This window comes from Polypterus senegalus, chromosome 5 (assembly GCF_016835505.1).
Source record: "Polypterus senegalus isolate Bchr_013 chromosome 5, ASM1683550v1, whole genome shotgun sequence".
Lineage (NCBI taxonomy): Eukaryota > Metazoa > Chordata > Cladistia > Polypteriformes > Polypteridae > Polypterus > Polypterus senegalus.
In genome coordinates, this window is record NC_053158.1 from 103,645,540 (window position 1) to 103,661,270 (window position 15,731).

General features: G+C 36.8%; 1 protein-coding gene across 7 annotated transcripts in view; it reads right to left on the bottom strand.

Annotated features, from left to right (window-relative positions):
• The window catches only part of LOC120529409 (myosin VIIA and Rab interacting protein), a 544,611-nt gene that overhangs the window by 100,702 nt on the left and 428,178 nt on the right, over window positions 1–15,731 (bottom strand). For all 7 annotated transcript variants that reach the window (XM_039753183.1, XM_039753185.1, XM_039753187.1 and 4 more), the window contains one exon: window positions 7,760–8,391. In XM_039753183.1, the coding sequence (XP_039609117.1) occupies window positions 7,760–8,391 (632 nt within the window). The remainder of the gene's footprint in view (window positions 1–7,759; window positions 8,392–15,731) is intronic.

A 15,731-nucleotide genomic window follows, 5' to 3' on the forward strand; every position in this document is an offset into this window, starting at 1 on the left:
GTCTTGTGGAAGCAACTTCGTCACGCTGCCACCAAATACTCACAGAAAAATCCACAAGTTAATACACACGCTGTCTCTAGAGTTTCTCCACACTCAATGTATTCCTCGCACCCCTGTTATACCCTCTGATCTCCCATTTCAATTCAGATGCCTCCAATTTCCAGTAAGGCTCTGCTTCGTGATGAGAAGTAATAAGTCTCAGGGACAGACCCTACAAAAGGTTACCATTGATTTGAGGCAAGATTGCTTTTCTCCTGGACAACTAAATGTTGCATTCTCAAGAGTGAGCTTGCGCAGCTTCGTCATATTACAACCAGAGTGCTGAACTGACAACGTGATATATAAAGAGAACTATAATAATCGTAATAAATGAACAATAAAACAGTGGAGAACCCGTGGATTAAACAAAAAGGCAGCTTTCTTGGCAAAGCAAGGAAAGAGTATGGCTTTATATGTCGTTTGTTTATAAAACAACGGAAAAGCTGTGTAAAGGCTGCTTCACAAAAAGCCAACGGAGCGCCTTATATGAGCAGGCAGTCAGCTAAAGAAGGGAATCAATAAATATCTCTAATCGTGATAAACGAACAAAAAATAGAGTACAAGCCGCGGATTAAAAAAAGGAAATGGGTACCTGAACAGTACAGTAAGTCTGTTCAGCTACACAATAGCTATAAGAATCCTAAACAAACAATAAAACAGTACAGAACCGCGAAGCAAGGAGAAACAATGGCCTTATATTGCGTTCGTTTATAAAGCAGCGGAGAAGCTGTGTGAAGGCAGCTACACAAAAAAACAGCAGAGCGCCACACTCTGAATGTATTCCTGGCATCACTGTTATACCCTCTGATCTCCCATTTCAATTCAAATGCCTCAAATTTCCAGTAAGGCTCTGCTTCACGATGACAATTAAGAAGTCTCAGGGACACACCCAACAAAAGGTTGCCATTTATTTGAGGCAACATTGCTTTCCTCCTGGACAAAACTAGACGTTGCATTCTCAAAAGTAATCTCACTGCACAGCTTGGTCATATTAAAACCGGACTGCTGAACTGACAATGTGGTATATGTGGGGATTTTGCTATATACAGTATATATATATATACACACATATACATATATATACATATACATATATACATATATACACATATATATATATACATATACATATATACATATACATATATACATATACATATATACATATACATATATACATATATATATACACATATACACAGATATATACAGATATATATACATACACATATACATATACATACATATACATAAACATATATATACATATAGTATACAGTATATATATATATATATATACATATATATGTATATATATATATATATATATATATTATATATGATATATATATATATATATATATATATATATATATGTTGATATATATATATATATATATATATATATATATATATATATATATATATATATATATATATATATATATATATATATATATATATATATATATATATATATATATATATATATATATATATATATATATATATACTGCTCAAAAGAATTAAAGGAACACTTTTTAATCAGACTATAGCATAAAGTCAATGAAACTTATGGCATATTAATCTGGTCAGTTAAGTAGCAGAGGGGGTTGTTAATCAGTTTCAGCTGCTGTGGTCTGAATGAAATTAACAACAGGTGCACTAGAGGGGCAACAATGAGATGACCCCCAAAACAGGAATGGTTTAACAGGTGGAGGCCACTGACATTTTTCCCTCCTCATCTTTTCTGACTGTTTCTTCACTAGTTTCACATTTGGCTACAGTCAGTGTCACTACTGGTAGCATGAGGCCATACCTGGACCCTACAGAGGTTGCACAGGTAGTCCAACTTCTCCAGGATGGCACATCAATACGTGTCATTGCCAGAAGGTTTGCTGTGTCTCGCTGCACAGTCTCAAGGGCATGGAGGAGATTCTAGGAGACAAGCAGTTACTCTAGGAGAGCTGGAGAGGGCCATAGAAGGTCCATAACCCATCAGCAGGACCAGTATCTGCTCCTTTGGGCAAGGAGGAACAGGTTGAGCACTGCCAGAGCCCTACAAAATGACCTCCAGCAGGCCACTGGTGTGAATGTCTCTGACCAAACAACCAGAAAGACTTCATGAGGGTGATCCAAGGGCCCCATGTCCTCTAATGGGCCCTGAGCTCACTGCCCAGCAGCATGCAGCTCGATTGGCATTCGCCATAGAATACCAGAATTGGCAGATGCACCACTGGTGCCCTGTGCTTTACAGATGAGAGCAGGTTCACCCTGAGCACGTGACAGAAGTGAAAGGGTCTGGAGAAGCCATGGAGAACATTTTGCTGCCTGTAACATCATTCAGCATGAGCAGTTTGGTGGTGGGTTAATGATTGTCTGGGGAGGCATATCCATGGATGGTCACACAGACCGGTACAGGCTTGACCAAGCACCTTGGCTGCCATTAGGTATCAGGATGAAATCCTTGGACCCTTTGTCAGACCCTATGATGGTACAGTGGCTCCTGGTGCACGACAATTCCTGGCCTCATGTGGTGAGAGTATTCAGGCAGTTCCTGGAGGATGAAGGAATTGATACCATTGACTGGCCACCACACTTTTCTGACCTAAATCCAATAGAACACCTCTGGGACATTATGTTTTGGTCCATCCAATGCCACCAGGCTGCACCTCAGACTGTCCAGGAGCTCAGTGATGCCCTGGTCCAGATCTGGGAGGAGATCCCACAACACCATCTGTCATCTCATTAGAAGCATGCACCGATGTTGTCAGGCATGTATACAAGAACACAGGGGCCATACAAAGTGCTGCGTACAATTTTGAGCTGCTGCAATTAAATTTTGGCAAAATGGACTAGCCTGCCAGATAATTTTTTCACTCTGATTTTTGGGGCGTCTTTGAATTCAGGGCTCTGTAGGTTGATCATTTTCATTTCCATCAAACAATGTGGCATCCTTTCGTTCCTAACACATTACCCAGTCTATACCAGTATAGATATCCAGGAGGATTTCTTTTTCCCATTGAGATCTGATGTGTTTTCAAAGTGTTCCTTTAATTTTTTTGAGCAGTTTATATATGTTGATATATATATATATATATATATGTTGATATATATATATATATGTTGATATATATATATATATATGTTGATATATATATATATATATATATATATATATATATATTGATATATATATATATATATAGATATATATAGATATATAGATATATATAGATATATAGATATATATAGATATAGATATAGATATAGATATAGATATATAGATATATATATATAGATATATATAGATATATATAGATATAGATATATATATATATATATATATATATATATATATACATACATATATATATGTGTATGTGTAGATATGTGTATATGTATATATATGTGTGTGTGTGTGTGTGTGTGTGTGTGTGTAATATATATGACAGCAACACTCATAACAGTGACAAAACAATTACATTGACAATCATGTTACGTTATTTTTAAAATGTTTCCTTTTATTTTTCATAACTTCTTTAACACACTACTTCTCCGCTGCGAAGCGCGGGTATTTTGCTAGTTTAAATATATTTTAGAAATGCTGCAAACATGAATATACAATATCTTAGTATTTAATCAAAAGTATCATTTCAATATGACATTACAACCATTTTTCAATTGCTTTACTGTCAATGTCTTCATAAAATCAGAAAACATTTGTATAACACATTTTTGCACAATATAAGTTGTAAAACAAACCATTAACTGTAACATGAATGTCCAAAACATTTACTCAACCAACTATGTAAAATTATCCTTAGAATAGTAATGTCCTGTGCTAAATATCCTGTGAGTGAGCACCTGGCTGGCAAGGGGTCATCAGGGAGAGACGGAATCAGTAGGTGGCCTCTATAATTGACGTACAAGTACAAAACTTCAATCAAGAAAATTCAACAATGTTAAAAAGCTGCTCATAGCAAAACTGCAGTATTTATTTTAATTAAATATATGAATAATAGTGTTATGGGCTTAATTACAATATCTTAAAATCCCAAATGCAAAAGTGCATGTAAATGTGTAAAGTATGTATTGTACTAATGATCTGTTGTGGTAAAGTTTTTTGCCTTAAGATTTAAAATGCTTACAAGTGTTCAGCTCCTAAGCACCCAAAACAACTAAAGTCATAAATTTTTATGGAAATAACAAAAATGTGGACACATTTAGTAGAATATGAATAACTCTTTGGGTGGCTATGTAACTTGATATTTTAATCCAAAGCATATCCTGATAACATTATATGTTAAAAGCTTCCCAAATTAATACATACCACAGATCTTTTAAAAAGCTTTTTATTTAATTGGGATAGTTAGAAATGCAATTCAAATGTTCTGACATAAAGCAAAAATCGATTTTGCTTTTTAAAATTTGTTTTAGGTTGATGTTGTATTCAAGACAGTGCCAATTCTTGTATTAAATAAAAAGAGGTAATGACCCAGAATGAACGATTTAATGAGTTTCTTAAAAGGTATCACTGTTTGCTGCTACTTTTACAGACAGCTTACATTTCTAAAAATACCAAAGAAACTTTAGAGTTAAAATGCAACTGTTTAGAGGAAACCATTCTAGCTAGTTGATGCAACAAATCCCGTGATTAGAAGGAGCAAACATTTTTCAATCAATAAGGTACTGAAAACTAAATATGCATAGGAGGGCACTGTAAACCAGCCTTGAAGCTACTAATTGAAATCTTGGCTGCTGCAAACTTAGAATAAGGTCCCAAACATACAAACATTGTCTGAACACCAGCAGAAGACCATGTTTATTAAAAACAAACAAACAAAAAAAAACCTGCAAAAACACCATAACAATGGAGCCAAATGTAGGACACAATAGCTGTGTGGCATCTTTGATACATAGTTAATTTTAACATGTAAAAGAGTGCACATACCTAATTAAACTTAATTAAAAACAAAAGCAGTCTAAAATTTATTTACATTAAGCTAAAACCAGTATTAAGTCTAAAACACCAATTTTAAACCAAATAAGCAGGTTATGAAAATCATTTCACATTGGAAACAGAAAAGGCTGTCACTTTATATGTACACAAACTGTACTAAATAGGCATTTACAGGCTATGTTAGGACATACTATAGGCACAAGACAACATTTTAGAGCAGGTTTTGATTGTTACAGTCGAATACTGCCACCTTCTGGCATATTTACTTTTTTTTCTTTGAGACTTTTAATATTACTATAATGGCAAAATTAAATTTGGTGCACAATTTTACCAAATAGCAGGATAAAGCTAATTTAGAAAATAGATGTAAGGCCGAGTCATGAAAGTAGCAGACTAAAGAATTTTTTGATTACCTTCTCTTAAAGGAAAACCTGAAGTATTTTTTGAGTTGTGACAATTACAAAAATAGAAAAATGTCAAAAAAGATGGAATTTAGTAAAATGTTGTTTACAGAACATATGTAATGGAAGGCAGTTTCAGTAACCAAAAGTTTGCAGCCACAAGCTTACTTGGGAACACTATTTTGAAGAATAACCTAATAGAAAAACAAGTGTGGGGAAATGTAATTTTTAAATAGTTTTTTTAGTTAAAGGATTAGTTTGGTAATTTTCAAGCTTAAATTATTTCTTTACAATCTATATATAATGTATAGTTATCTGACCTATTCACTCAATCACTCATCAACAAATACAATAGTTCCCATATAGCTAAAAAACAAAAATCTATACATCCGATTAACTAATGGCACTATAACTGAGCCCTTTGACTTAGAAATTTTCCCAAGCACAGCCAGGTAACACAATCAGTCAAGGTAAACAGTAATTTGTCATATAAAATTATGTTCTAAAGTAGAGCTTTTTTATAAATTCAAAAATTATGCTGTCTGTTCTTGAAGCTTAAAATAGGGCTAATGGGAGACACAGGTCCATAACTGAATGAAAAACCCTGAAAACTTTCCACTTTGAAGCAGCAGAAAAGGTTTTAAGAAAACTTGCCTTCCAGGTTTATGAGCCCACCCATGTGATAAATTTATTTCTAATTTCCTTTTCATAATTACAGTTCCCATTTTACATGAGTTAAGAATACATTTTCTGTTCATTTCTCTGTTGCCAGTCATCATCATGAGCTGAGTTATGACAGCACTCCTCTTATACCCAAAACACTGCTCCTTGACTAAGCTGTATTATGCTTATTTTTGCTTCTGCAATTATGTTTCTTTAATGGTTATGTTCTGCCATGACTTGTAACAACAGAATAATGTGTGCTTATCCGGAGAACTGCATTTTATTTAAAAAAAAATGCAAAAAGCATTGCATTTTTTGGAATGAAAACTTACATTTTTAATAAATCTCAAATTTATAAATGATACCAATAATAGCTAAGATGAATAAAAACCAAAATATGAACTGAACAAAAATAGTAACATAATAATAATACTACTAAAATGAATCCGTTGTGTGGTAAATCTTAAAGCACAGTGAAAGACAGACACAATCCAATGTCACAGTTGGGACAATAAGAGCATGTTTCTTTTCAGTTTTTCTTTCCAGATTTACCAGTATTTGAACAGCGAACTGCACAATTACAGTTGGATTCTGCCTTTTTCTGTTGGAGGTATATAATCAATAAAATGTCTCCAATAAGACACTCTAGATTGATCTGCAATGTGCTGGGTCGTCCACGTCTCTTTAGCAGTAGTGTGGACGGTGGATGTGTGGCAATGATTGGTTCTACACGCTGGCATCTAAAGTTTGCATGAGATACAGTTTCACCAGCTTTTTGTTTGTATAAGACAAATGTATTCCAAAAGCACCATTAATAGAAGTGTTTGTAACTGTTCTGGAGTTTTGTCAAACCATCCTTCAATATGAAACTCCATTATTTGGTGTTTGGATAGTGGTGGAAATAATCATTGATGTTATCCTACAATATATATCAAGAGGGCTATCAGATTAAGATCTGGAGTCTGGTAAGGCCATGTTATAATATTCAGATCACTGTCATCCCCCTTCAAATCATTTATCATGGAAAACAGTCATTCTGAATGTTTTCACATGCATCAGAATCAAAGTGCTTCTCTATACAATCAATGTGATATATTTATTTGCTTTAACCCTGCTTTCTGGAGAAACCAGTGACTCTGTACCATTATAGGAAAACGCCAACCCCAGTATGACTGAGGCATCAGAACCCTTCACTGTGGGGAAACAAGTTTTTGAGCCTGAAGACCAATACATTTATTGCTTAATAAACACTGTCTTTCCCTACATATTATGATGCACGTTAACTCATTCACCAACTACTACACACATAGTACTGACAAAATTAAACACTAGCTAACTGCATTGTTTAACTGCACTTTCTTTTGTCTTTTATTATTTAAAAAAAATTAAAAAAAACAAGCTTATATATTAATTGCAGGTAAAAAAAATATATATATATATTTGAGGAGACATCACAAAAGTACAATGTACAGAAGTCTCTCTGTTTGCTTTTTTCTAGGTTATGAGGTGGATTAAATGAATGAATGGATAGTTAGAGGAATCAGATTAAGTAGTCATCATGCCCAATAAATAAGTATACATTTTTTCCACTAATTGATATAAAAAAAGGAGAATTAAAAAAAAAACTCGAGGTAAATAGTCCAGGTATTTATTTAATCACATTATATTAAATGTGCAAAGTGAATATGACTACCTGAAACGAAGCAGAAGGCTGAACGCGTTGGATCTTTAATGAGCTTCCATTCCTACAGCTGTGCAGTCTGGATGATGATTTAGTTTTTCTTCTACAACGTGCTTTGCGGACAGAATCACTTTGAAACTCTTCAGTTTCACTGCTGTCAGCAGTTCCTAAATTCCTCACTTGTGGATTGAAATTAATGTCCATAGATTCAGCAAGACATGGGCTCTTCCTTTTCAGGATTGGTTCTTTATGAAGATATGTTGAGTGATTCCTCAGAGAATGCAAAGATGAGGTTTCAGAATCTGAACCTACAGTCTCTGTATTGGTAAACCGCCCTGAAGATGGTGAGGTAACTGGCCAATGCTTTGTATATGTCCATTCTGGGTCATGCTGGGAATCGGTGTAGCAGCTTTCTTCAGACAGCCTCCGTGGTGATCTTTTTTGCTCAGTTAGGGAATAGTTCCAGTCATATTCATCATCTGTGTCGGTACCCATTTCATCATATGCAGAAATAATGTCCGTCTCCTTTTCAAGAGCTGCATAGAGCTGGCTTTTTGGCTTGGTGAGTAAACATGGGCGAGAAAGTATTGTACTTTGTAAAGCAATCCAGTTACCATCTGGACTTTGTAATACAGAAGATGAACCTAAATGGTGGGAAACAACAATAAATGAATGGATACACAACACTTAAACATTTTCTAGTTACTACTTAACACCAGTATAAAAATTAGACTTAAAAATAAGCACAAAACCACTTGTGTCAAAAATTAAAACTCTACCTTACATGTTCTGCTCTGCAATCCTGTACATGTCATCTGTAAAGGGAAATCAAAAGCAGAAAAAAAAATGCAGGGGTGGGAAGGTAGTGGACATCATGTCACTAAAACTGGAAAAAATAAGAAATAACTATAATTTCCTAGCTATAAGAATCAATAGCAAATGGTGATATGATGTCATGCCTGCTTGTCCTCTTAACTCCCTCAGCTTTATTCATTTTTTGCTAAGCAGGCAACTTAAATGTAAACATGGAAAAATAAGGTTAAGGTGAAATTTGATAGAATTTCAGTTCTTTTAATATAGACTCTCCTTTACTATCGAATAATTAATAAACATGTTGATGAGAAATCAAAACATCTAATGACACAGTCTTCTTTACTTCAAAATGTATTAAGTCTCCACAAGATTCTCATATATAAAGTAAATGGCTCTTTCTATTTTCTGACTGAAATCTGAGTTGAAACTACAAATTAAAACACTACTGAATGCACAATATTTTCAATCATTCAAATAGATAGAGCCAGTCCTGAAGTTCTTAAGGCTTGTGATGAACATGCTGCTGTGGAACACTTCCTGCGTTATCCCAGTTCCATAGAAAGCAGGCACCTCTTCACCTAATTATTACAGACCAGTGGCATTTACGTCCCATATCATGAATATCTTCAAGAGTTCTCTTGTGAAAGACCACTTGGATCCATTCCAGTTTGCCTATAAGCCAAAGTGGAAGTAAAAGATGAAATTATCTATTTGCTCCAAAAGTCTTATTCTAGTCTGGACAAAGCAGGCAGCACTGTGAGGATGATGTTTTTGACATATATAGTGCCTTTCCGGCTAAGGGGTAGGCTCAGATATATGTGTTTATTGTGTCCTACTGTAGATCAGTGCTTCTTAACCTCTAGGTGGGCAGTGGGCTGCGAGTTGCTGTTTATAATATTACAGTATAATCCCTCTTAACCGGCCACCTCGGGACTGGACCCATGGCCGGTTGCCGTTTTGGCCGGTTAATCTGATGCATACCTATTTTCATGTAGAAAAATATTTCCTAAGGTATGTACTGTACCTCTTCGGCGTTCCTGAAGAAACCATATCCACAAGGCTTAATCCACGATTTCGCACATGAGTTTTTTACTCGTACAACGACTGGACAGTGTTGGTGTAGTGGGTCCACAGCTCAAGTCAAAAAGGCCACTTTTTAAATAAATAATCACCGCACTCGCAGCTTAACGAGGGGGCGTGATATGTGTGGCCGGCTGGTTCCCGGGGAAATCGTGATGCAGGCAATCCTAGCTTAAGTGCACAGGTTTCCGCATCTGTAATTGTTCCCGGGTGTAATCTGATCCACGTCCCCCTGATAAATATGAAGTGCGAGGCATTTAGGGGGAGAACAGGAAAGAATGGGAGGTTAATGGAGAAGGAAGCAGGTAGAGGAAAGCCGGTGCAGGACAACGAGTGAGAGACAGCAGATTCGATGGAGCAAAGGCAGACCCAGCTGGGAGGTAAACCCCTGCAGAGGAGTGTTTGGCTGACACTCAGTGGGGCTGAAGAAAGCAGTCACTCCAGCTGAGCGACCATGGAGCTGAAGTGACCTGTATTGAAGGCGACTGACCGTCGAAAGGCAGCGGCAGTCGTGGTAGCTTTGGGCTGGTTTAGCCCCAGTGTGAGTGCTCTGGCCGCTAGGGAAAGAACCCAAGTCTTGGTCCGAATGGAGCTCGACATAGCCAGGGATCAGAGGGCTACTGGACCAGTGTGGAAGGCAGCTGCACCTGCAGGTAGGGTGACTCCTCTGTTGTGAAGCCCGATGGGAGAAGTAGGGGAGCTGCCAGGTAGAAAGAATAAGGCACCATGATTTGAATTTTAAGAGACTGCTTCCAGCCATTGTTTAAACCTCGTTTGCGTTGTTTTTAAAGGACTTGCTTTTTTACTAATGGATTTTAACCTCCACTAATTCACTCGTTTTAATGGATTATTTATTTAAAGAAGACTTTTGATACACTGCACTTTATTTAATTTGAACACTGTTTTGTTGTTTGCTGGTTTTAAAATACCTCTCACCTTCCAGGAAAGAAGGAAGTGCTTACATATAAAGAAGAACTCAGGATTAAAAAAAAATATATATATTTTATTTTAACAGGCCGGTTAATGCAAGGCCCGTTAAGAGGGATTGTACTGTAGCTTGTCACAGTTGCCCACCATGCCAACGATAGTGTTCATTTCAGCAAGGGGGAAAGTCGGACAATTGTGCTCAGTGCAAGAAAGGTGAACGTCCTCCAACGATCTTGTTCGATTCATTGAGTAAGAATGACACTCTTCTTTGGTGGGTCACGAAAAGGCTTGCGTGGAAAAAAGTGGGTTGCAAAACCAAAAAGGTTGAGAAACACTGTTCTAAATACACTATATTGCCAAAAGTATTGGGACGCCTGCCTACATAATACATAGGCTTTAATATGGAGTTAGCACACTCTTTGCAGCTGTAACAGCTTAACTCTTAGGGAAGGCTTTCCACAAAGTGTAGGAGTGTGTTTATGGGAATTTTTGACCATTCTTCCAGGAGAGCATTTGTGAGGTCAGGTACTGATGTTGGACGAGAAGGCCTGGCTCTCATCCCAAAGGTGTTTTATTGGGTTGAGGTCAGGGCTCTGTGCAGGCTAGTCAAGTTCCTACACACCAAACTCGCTCATCCATTTCTTTATAGACCTTGCTTTGTACACTGGTGGCATCTTGGAACAGGAGGATGCCAATCCCAAACTGTTCTCACAAAGCTGGTAACATGAAATTATCCAAAATGGCTTTGTATGTTGAAGCATTACGAGTTGCTTTCACTGGAACTAAGGGGCCAACCCCAACCACTGAAAATCAACCCCACACCATAATCCCCACTCCACCAAACTTTACACTTGGCACAATGTAGTTAGGCAAGTCCTGTTCTCCTAGCAACCACCAAACCCAGACTGGTCCATCAGCTTGCCAGACAGAGAAGCATGATTCATCACTCCAGAGGACACATCTCCACTGTTCTAGAGTGCAGTGGCAGTGTGCTTTACACCACTGCATCTGATGCTTTGCATTGCACTTCGTGATTCAAGGCTTGGAGGCAGCTGCTTGGAAATGGAAACCCATTCCATGAAGTTCTCTATGCACTGTTGTTGAGCTTTTGGAGGTATGTACCTATTGCCTCTGCAGAAAGTTGGTGACTTGTGCACACTGTGCACCTCAGCAGGTGCTGTCACCACTCTGTGACTTTATGTGGCCTACTACTTCAAGGCCGAGTTACTGTTGTACCCAATTGCTACCACTTTGTTATAATACCACTAACAGTTAATTGTGGAATATTTACTAGTGAGAAAATTTCACAATTGAGCTCCTGAGAGTGACCCATTCTTTCACAAATGTTTGTAGAAACAGTCTGCATACCTAGGTGCTTCATGTTATACACCTGTAGCCACAGAAGTGATTGGAACACATGAATTCAATGATTTGGAGGGGTGTCCTAATATTTTTGGCAATATAGTGTAGCAGACAATCTGTTCCACAGACAGCAGTTTGTGAAACTCAAGGAGTGTGCCACTGATATGGACATGAACACTACTAAAGCAGCACAAGGGGCAGTTCTGTCACCTTTTCTCGTCACCCTGTACACCTTGGACTATAAATATAACACCAGGCCATGTCATTTGCAGAAATTCCCAAATGACTGTGTACAGGTGCCGGTCATAAAATTAGAATATCATGACAAAGTTGATTTATTTCAGTAATTCCATTCAAAAAGTGAAACTTGTATATTAGATTCATTCATTACACACAGACTGATGTATTTCAAATGTTTATTTCTTTAAATTTTGATGATTATAACTGACAACTAATGAAAGTCCCAAATTCATTATCTCAGAAAATTAGAATATTGTGAAAAGGTTCAATATTGAAGACACCTGGTGCCACACTCTAATCAGCTAATTAACTCAAAACACCTGCAAAAGCCTTTAAATGGTCTCTCAGTCTAGTTCTGTAGGCTACACAATCACGGGGAAGACTGCTGACTTGACAGTTGTCTAAAAGACGACCATTGACACCTTGCACAAGGAGGGCAAGACACAAAAGGTCATTGCTAAAGAGGCTGGCTGTTCACAGAGCTCTGTGTCCAAGCACATTAATAGAGAGGCGAAGGGAAGGACGAGATGTGGTAGAAAAAAGTGTACAAGCAATTGGGATAACCGCACCCTGGAGAGGATTGTGAAACAAAACCCATTCAAAACTGTGGGGGAGATTCACAAAGAGTGGACTGCAGCTGGAGTCAGTGCTTCATGAACCACCACGCACAGACGTATGCAAGACATGGGTTTCAGCTGTCGCATTCCTTGTGTCAAGCCACTCTTGAACAAGAGACAGCATCAGAAGCGTCTCGCCTGGGCTAAAGACAAAACTGCTGCCGAGTGGTCCAAAGTTATGTTCTCTGATGAAAGTAAATTTTGCATTTCCTTTGGAAATCAAGGTTCCAGAGTCTGGAGGAAGAGAGGAGAGGCACAGAATCCACGTTGCTTGAGGTCCAGTGTAAAGTTTCCACAGTCAGTGATGGTTTGGGGTGCCATGTCATCTGCTGGTGTTGGTCCATTGTGTTTTCTGAGGTTCAAGGTCAACGCAGCCGTCTACCAGGAGGTTTTAGAGCACTTCATGCTTCCTGCTGCTGACAAACTTTATGGAGATGCAGATTTCATTTTCCAACAGGACCTGGCACCTGCACAAAGTGCCAAAACTACCAGTACCTGGTATAAGGACCATGGTATCCATGTTCTTGCTTGGCCAGCAAACTCGCAAAATCTATGGGGTATTGTGAAGAGGAAGATGCAATACACCAGACCTAACAATGCAGAAGAGCTGAAGGCCACTCTCAGAGCAACATGGGCTCTCATAACACCTGAGCAGTGCCACAGACTGATCGACTCTATGCCATGCCGCATTGCTGCAGTAATCCAGGCCAAAGGAGCCCCAACTAAATATTGAGTGATGTACATGCTCATACTTTTCATGTTCATACCTTTCAGTTGGCTAACATTTCTAAAAATCCTTTTTTTGCATTGGTCTTAATTAATATTCTAATTTTATACTGGAAATTGGGAGATACTGAATTTGGGACTTTCATTAGTTGTCAGTTATTATCATCAAAATTAAAAGAAATAAACATTTGAAATACATCTGTCTGTGTGTAATGAATGAATCTAATATACAAGTTTCACTTTTTGAATGGAATTACTGAAATAAATCAACTTTGTCATGATATTCTAATATTATGACCGGCACCTGTACTTATGGGGTATATTGATAAGGGGGATAAGACAGAATATAAGAGTCAGGTGGAGAACTTTGTTTCTACAAAGAGAATTGTCTGCAACACAGGATCAGCAAAACCAAGGAAATGGTTGCAAACAGACGCTGTAATAATCAATATGATTGTGGTGATGAAGCATATTTTTCGTTTAGACAAGTGACATTTTTTGCAATTCTTGCTACATTTGAAATATACTATATCAAACTAGTGTTAAAATATAAGATACTTTTAGGTTAAGGTTAAAGAAAAGATGTCCACAAGTCGCACACTGGTTTCAAGAGCAATCGACCGGACTCTTGTGAATGTCTGGGGAGTTTCCTGGCCATGGACCCAAAATTTTGATGTTTTGTTACCTGAGTTACTTAGTTATTGCCATGACTGTAGAGTAATCATAGAAATTAGTATTAGCCTGAGCAGCATGCATTTGAAAATTGTCCCAGACTTGATTTTTGTAATTGAGAAAATTCAGCCACATTTCAGTTCATAAAACAACAAAAAAAAAAAGACACTAGATTACTTTCTTCATATAATTAAATTATTGTAAAGCAGTTTTTCATCATTTGGGGGAAGCCTGTATTACTGATACATTTTTAATCATTGTACTTTTCTAAAAATCAGAATAAATATAAAACATAGTTTTGTGCAGAAATGGTCTCAAGAAATATCTGTTAGAGTAAAACACCAGCATAGCATTTTTTGTCAGATACTATTCTACCTTTTACATACTGCCTGCTTTTGCCAATCTAAATTATTTATTAGGCAACAGTAATGAGGCAGTGGTTATATTATGGGTAGGATTTACAAAAAAAGAAGAACAAGTCAGGAAATGTTTAAACATTATGCTTTTGCATTTATACTATGTGTCTACCAAATGCAAACATGTTATGGTGCTCAATTTTAATTCTTTACTGGACTTTCTAAAATTTGCCCCTTTGCTTTGCCGGACTTCCTAAAATTTCCCCTTTCTGTGATTTAGGTAACCTTTTCTAATATGTTTCTTTTTTGCTCTCTGCAATTTTTTAATGCTATGGCCTAACAGATATAAAAATATACATTTTAATTTTACCTGATCTTTAGTTCTAGATTATGATCTTGCTTTTCATATCACTCTCTGAGCTTGTTTCTTGCTGGTCAGGACTTTGTTTTAGAGTGGCAAGTACATTTAAGACAGCCGTCTTGGCTTTTTTTAATCTTGCTTTAATTTCTCTTCAACCTTCTGTCAATAATTGACTTAAGACAGAAATCAACTTTTGAACAGGTACCTGTCTATTCCACTATTACAATAAACTGCACACCTGCTGTCTCATACTGGTCCAACTTAGATTTTTTTTGATTATCATAAAAATCTTTGGGACGTTAAAGGAAAACAAGAATAACATGCAAACTCTACACAGACCGTGACCAACTGGAATATTCTGGCATCAGGAGCAGAAGAAATAGCAAATGCTGATAAATCTAAATATATTTGTGCATTTTGTTTACGTCTTTTTTTCTAGACGCTTTATGTTTCCAACAGATGAAACTGGGACACTGCAATAATTGAAAGGATTAAGAACACTGGTGATTAAAATATAGAAAAGCTGAATCTCAAAGTAAACCAGTTTTCAGTGTTATTATAAATTGTCAAAGATATGATCATAGTTGGAACAAGGTGGTCAAAAGTTTTTTTGTAGTCTTATGATGAATCGTATACCAAGGACGAGTAATTATAAAAAGAGGCGAGAGGCACTAAGTTGGGCTATCTGCATCAGATTATTCACTGGCTTCATTGTTATCTTAAACAAGATTAACAGTAAAAATGATTAGATGAAGTCTTAATCTGAAAAAAAAAGAAATATTATCTAAATTTTATGTCTGGTATCCATTTAAGCTTTCTCTAATAATAGT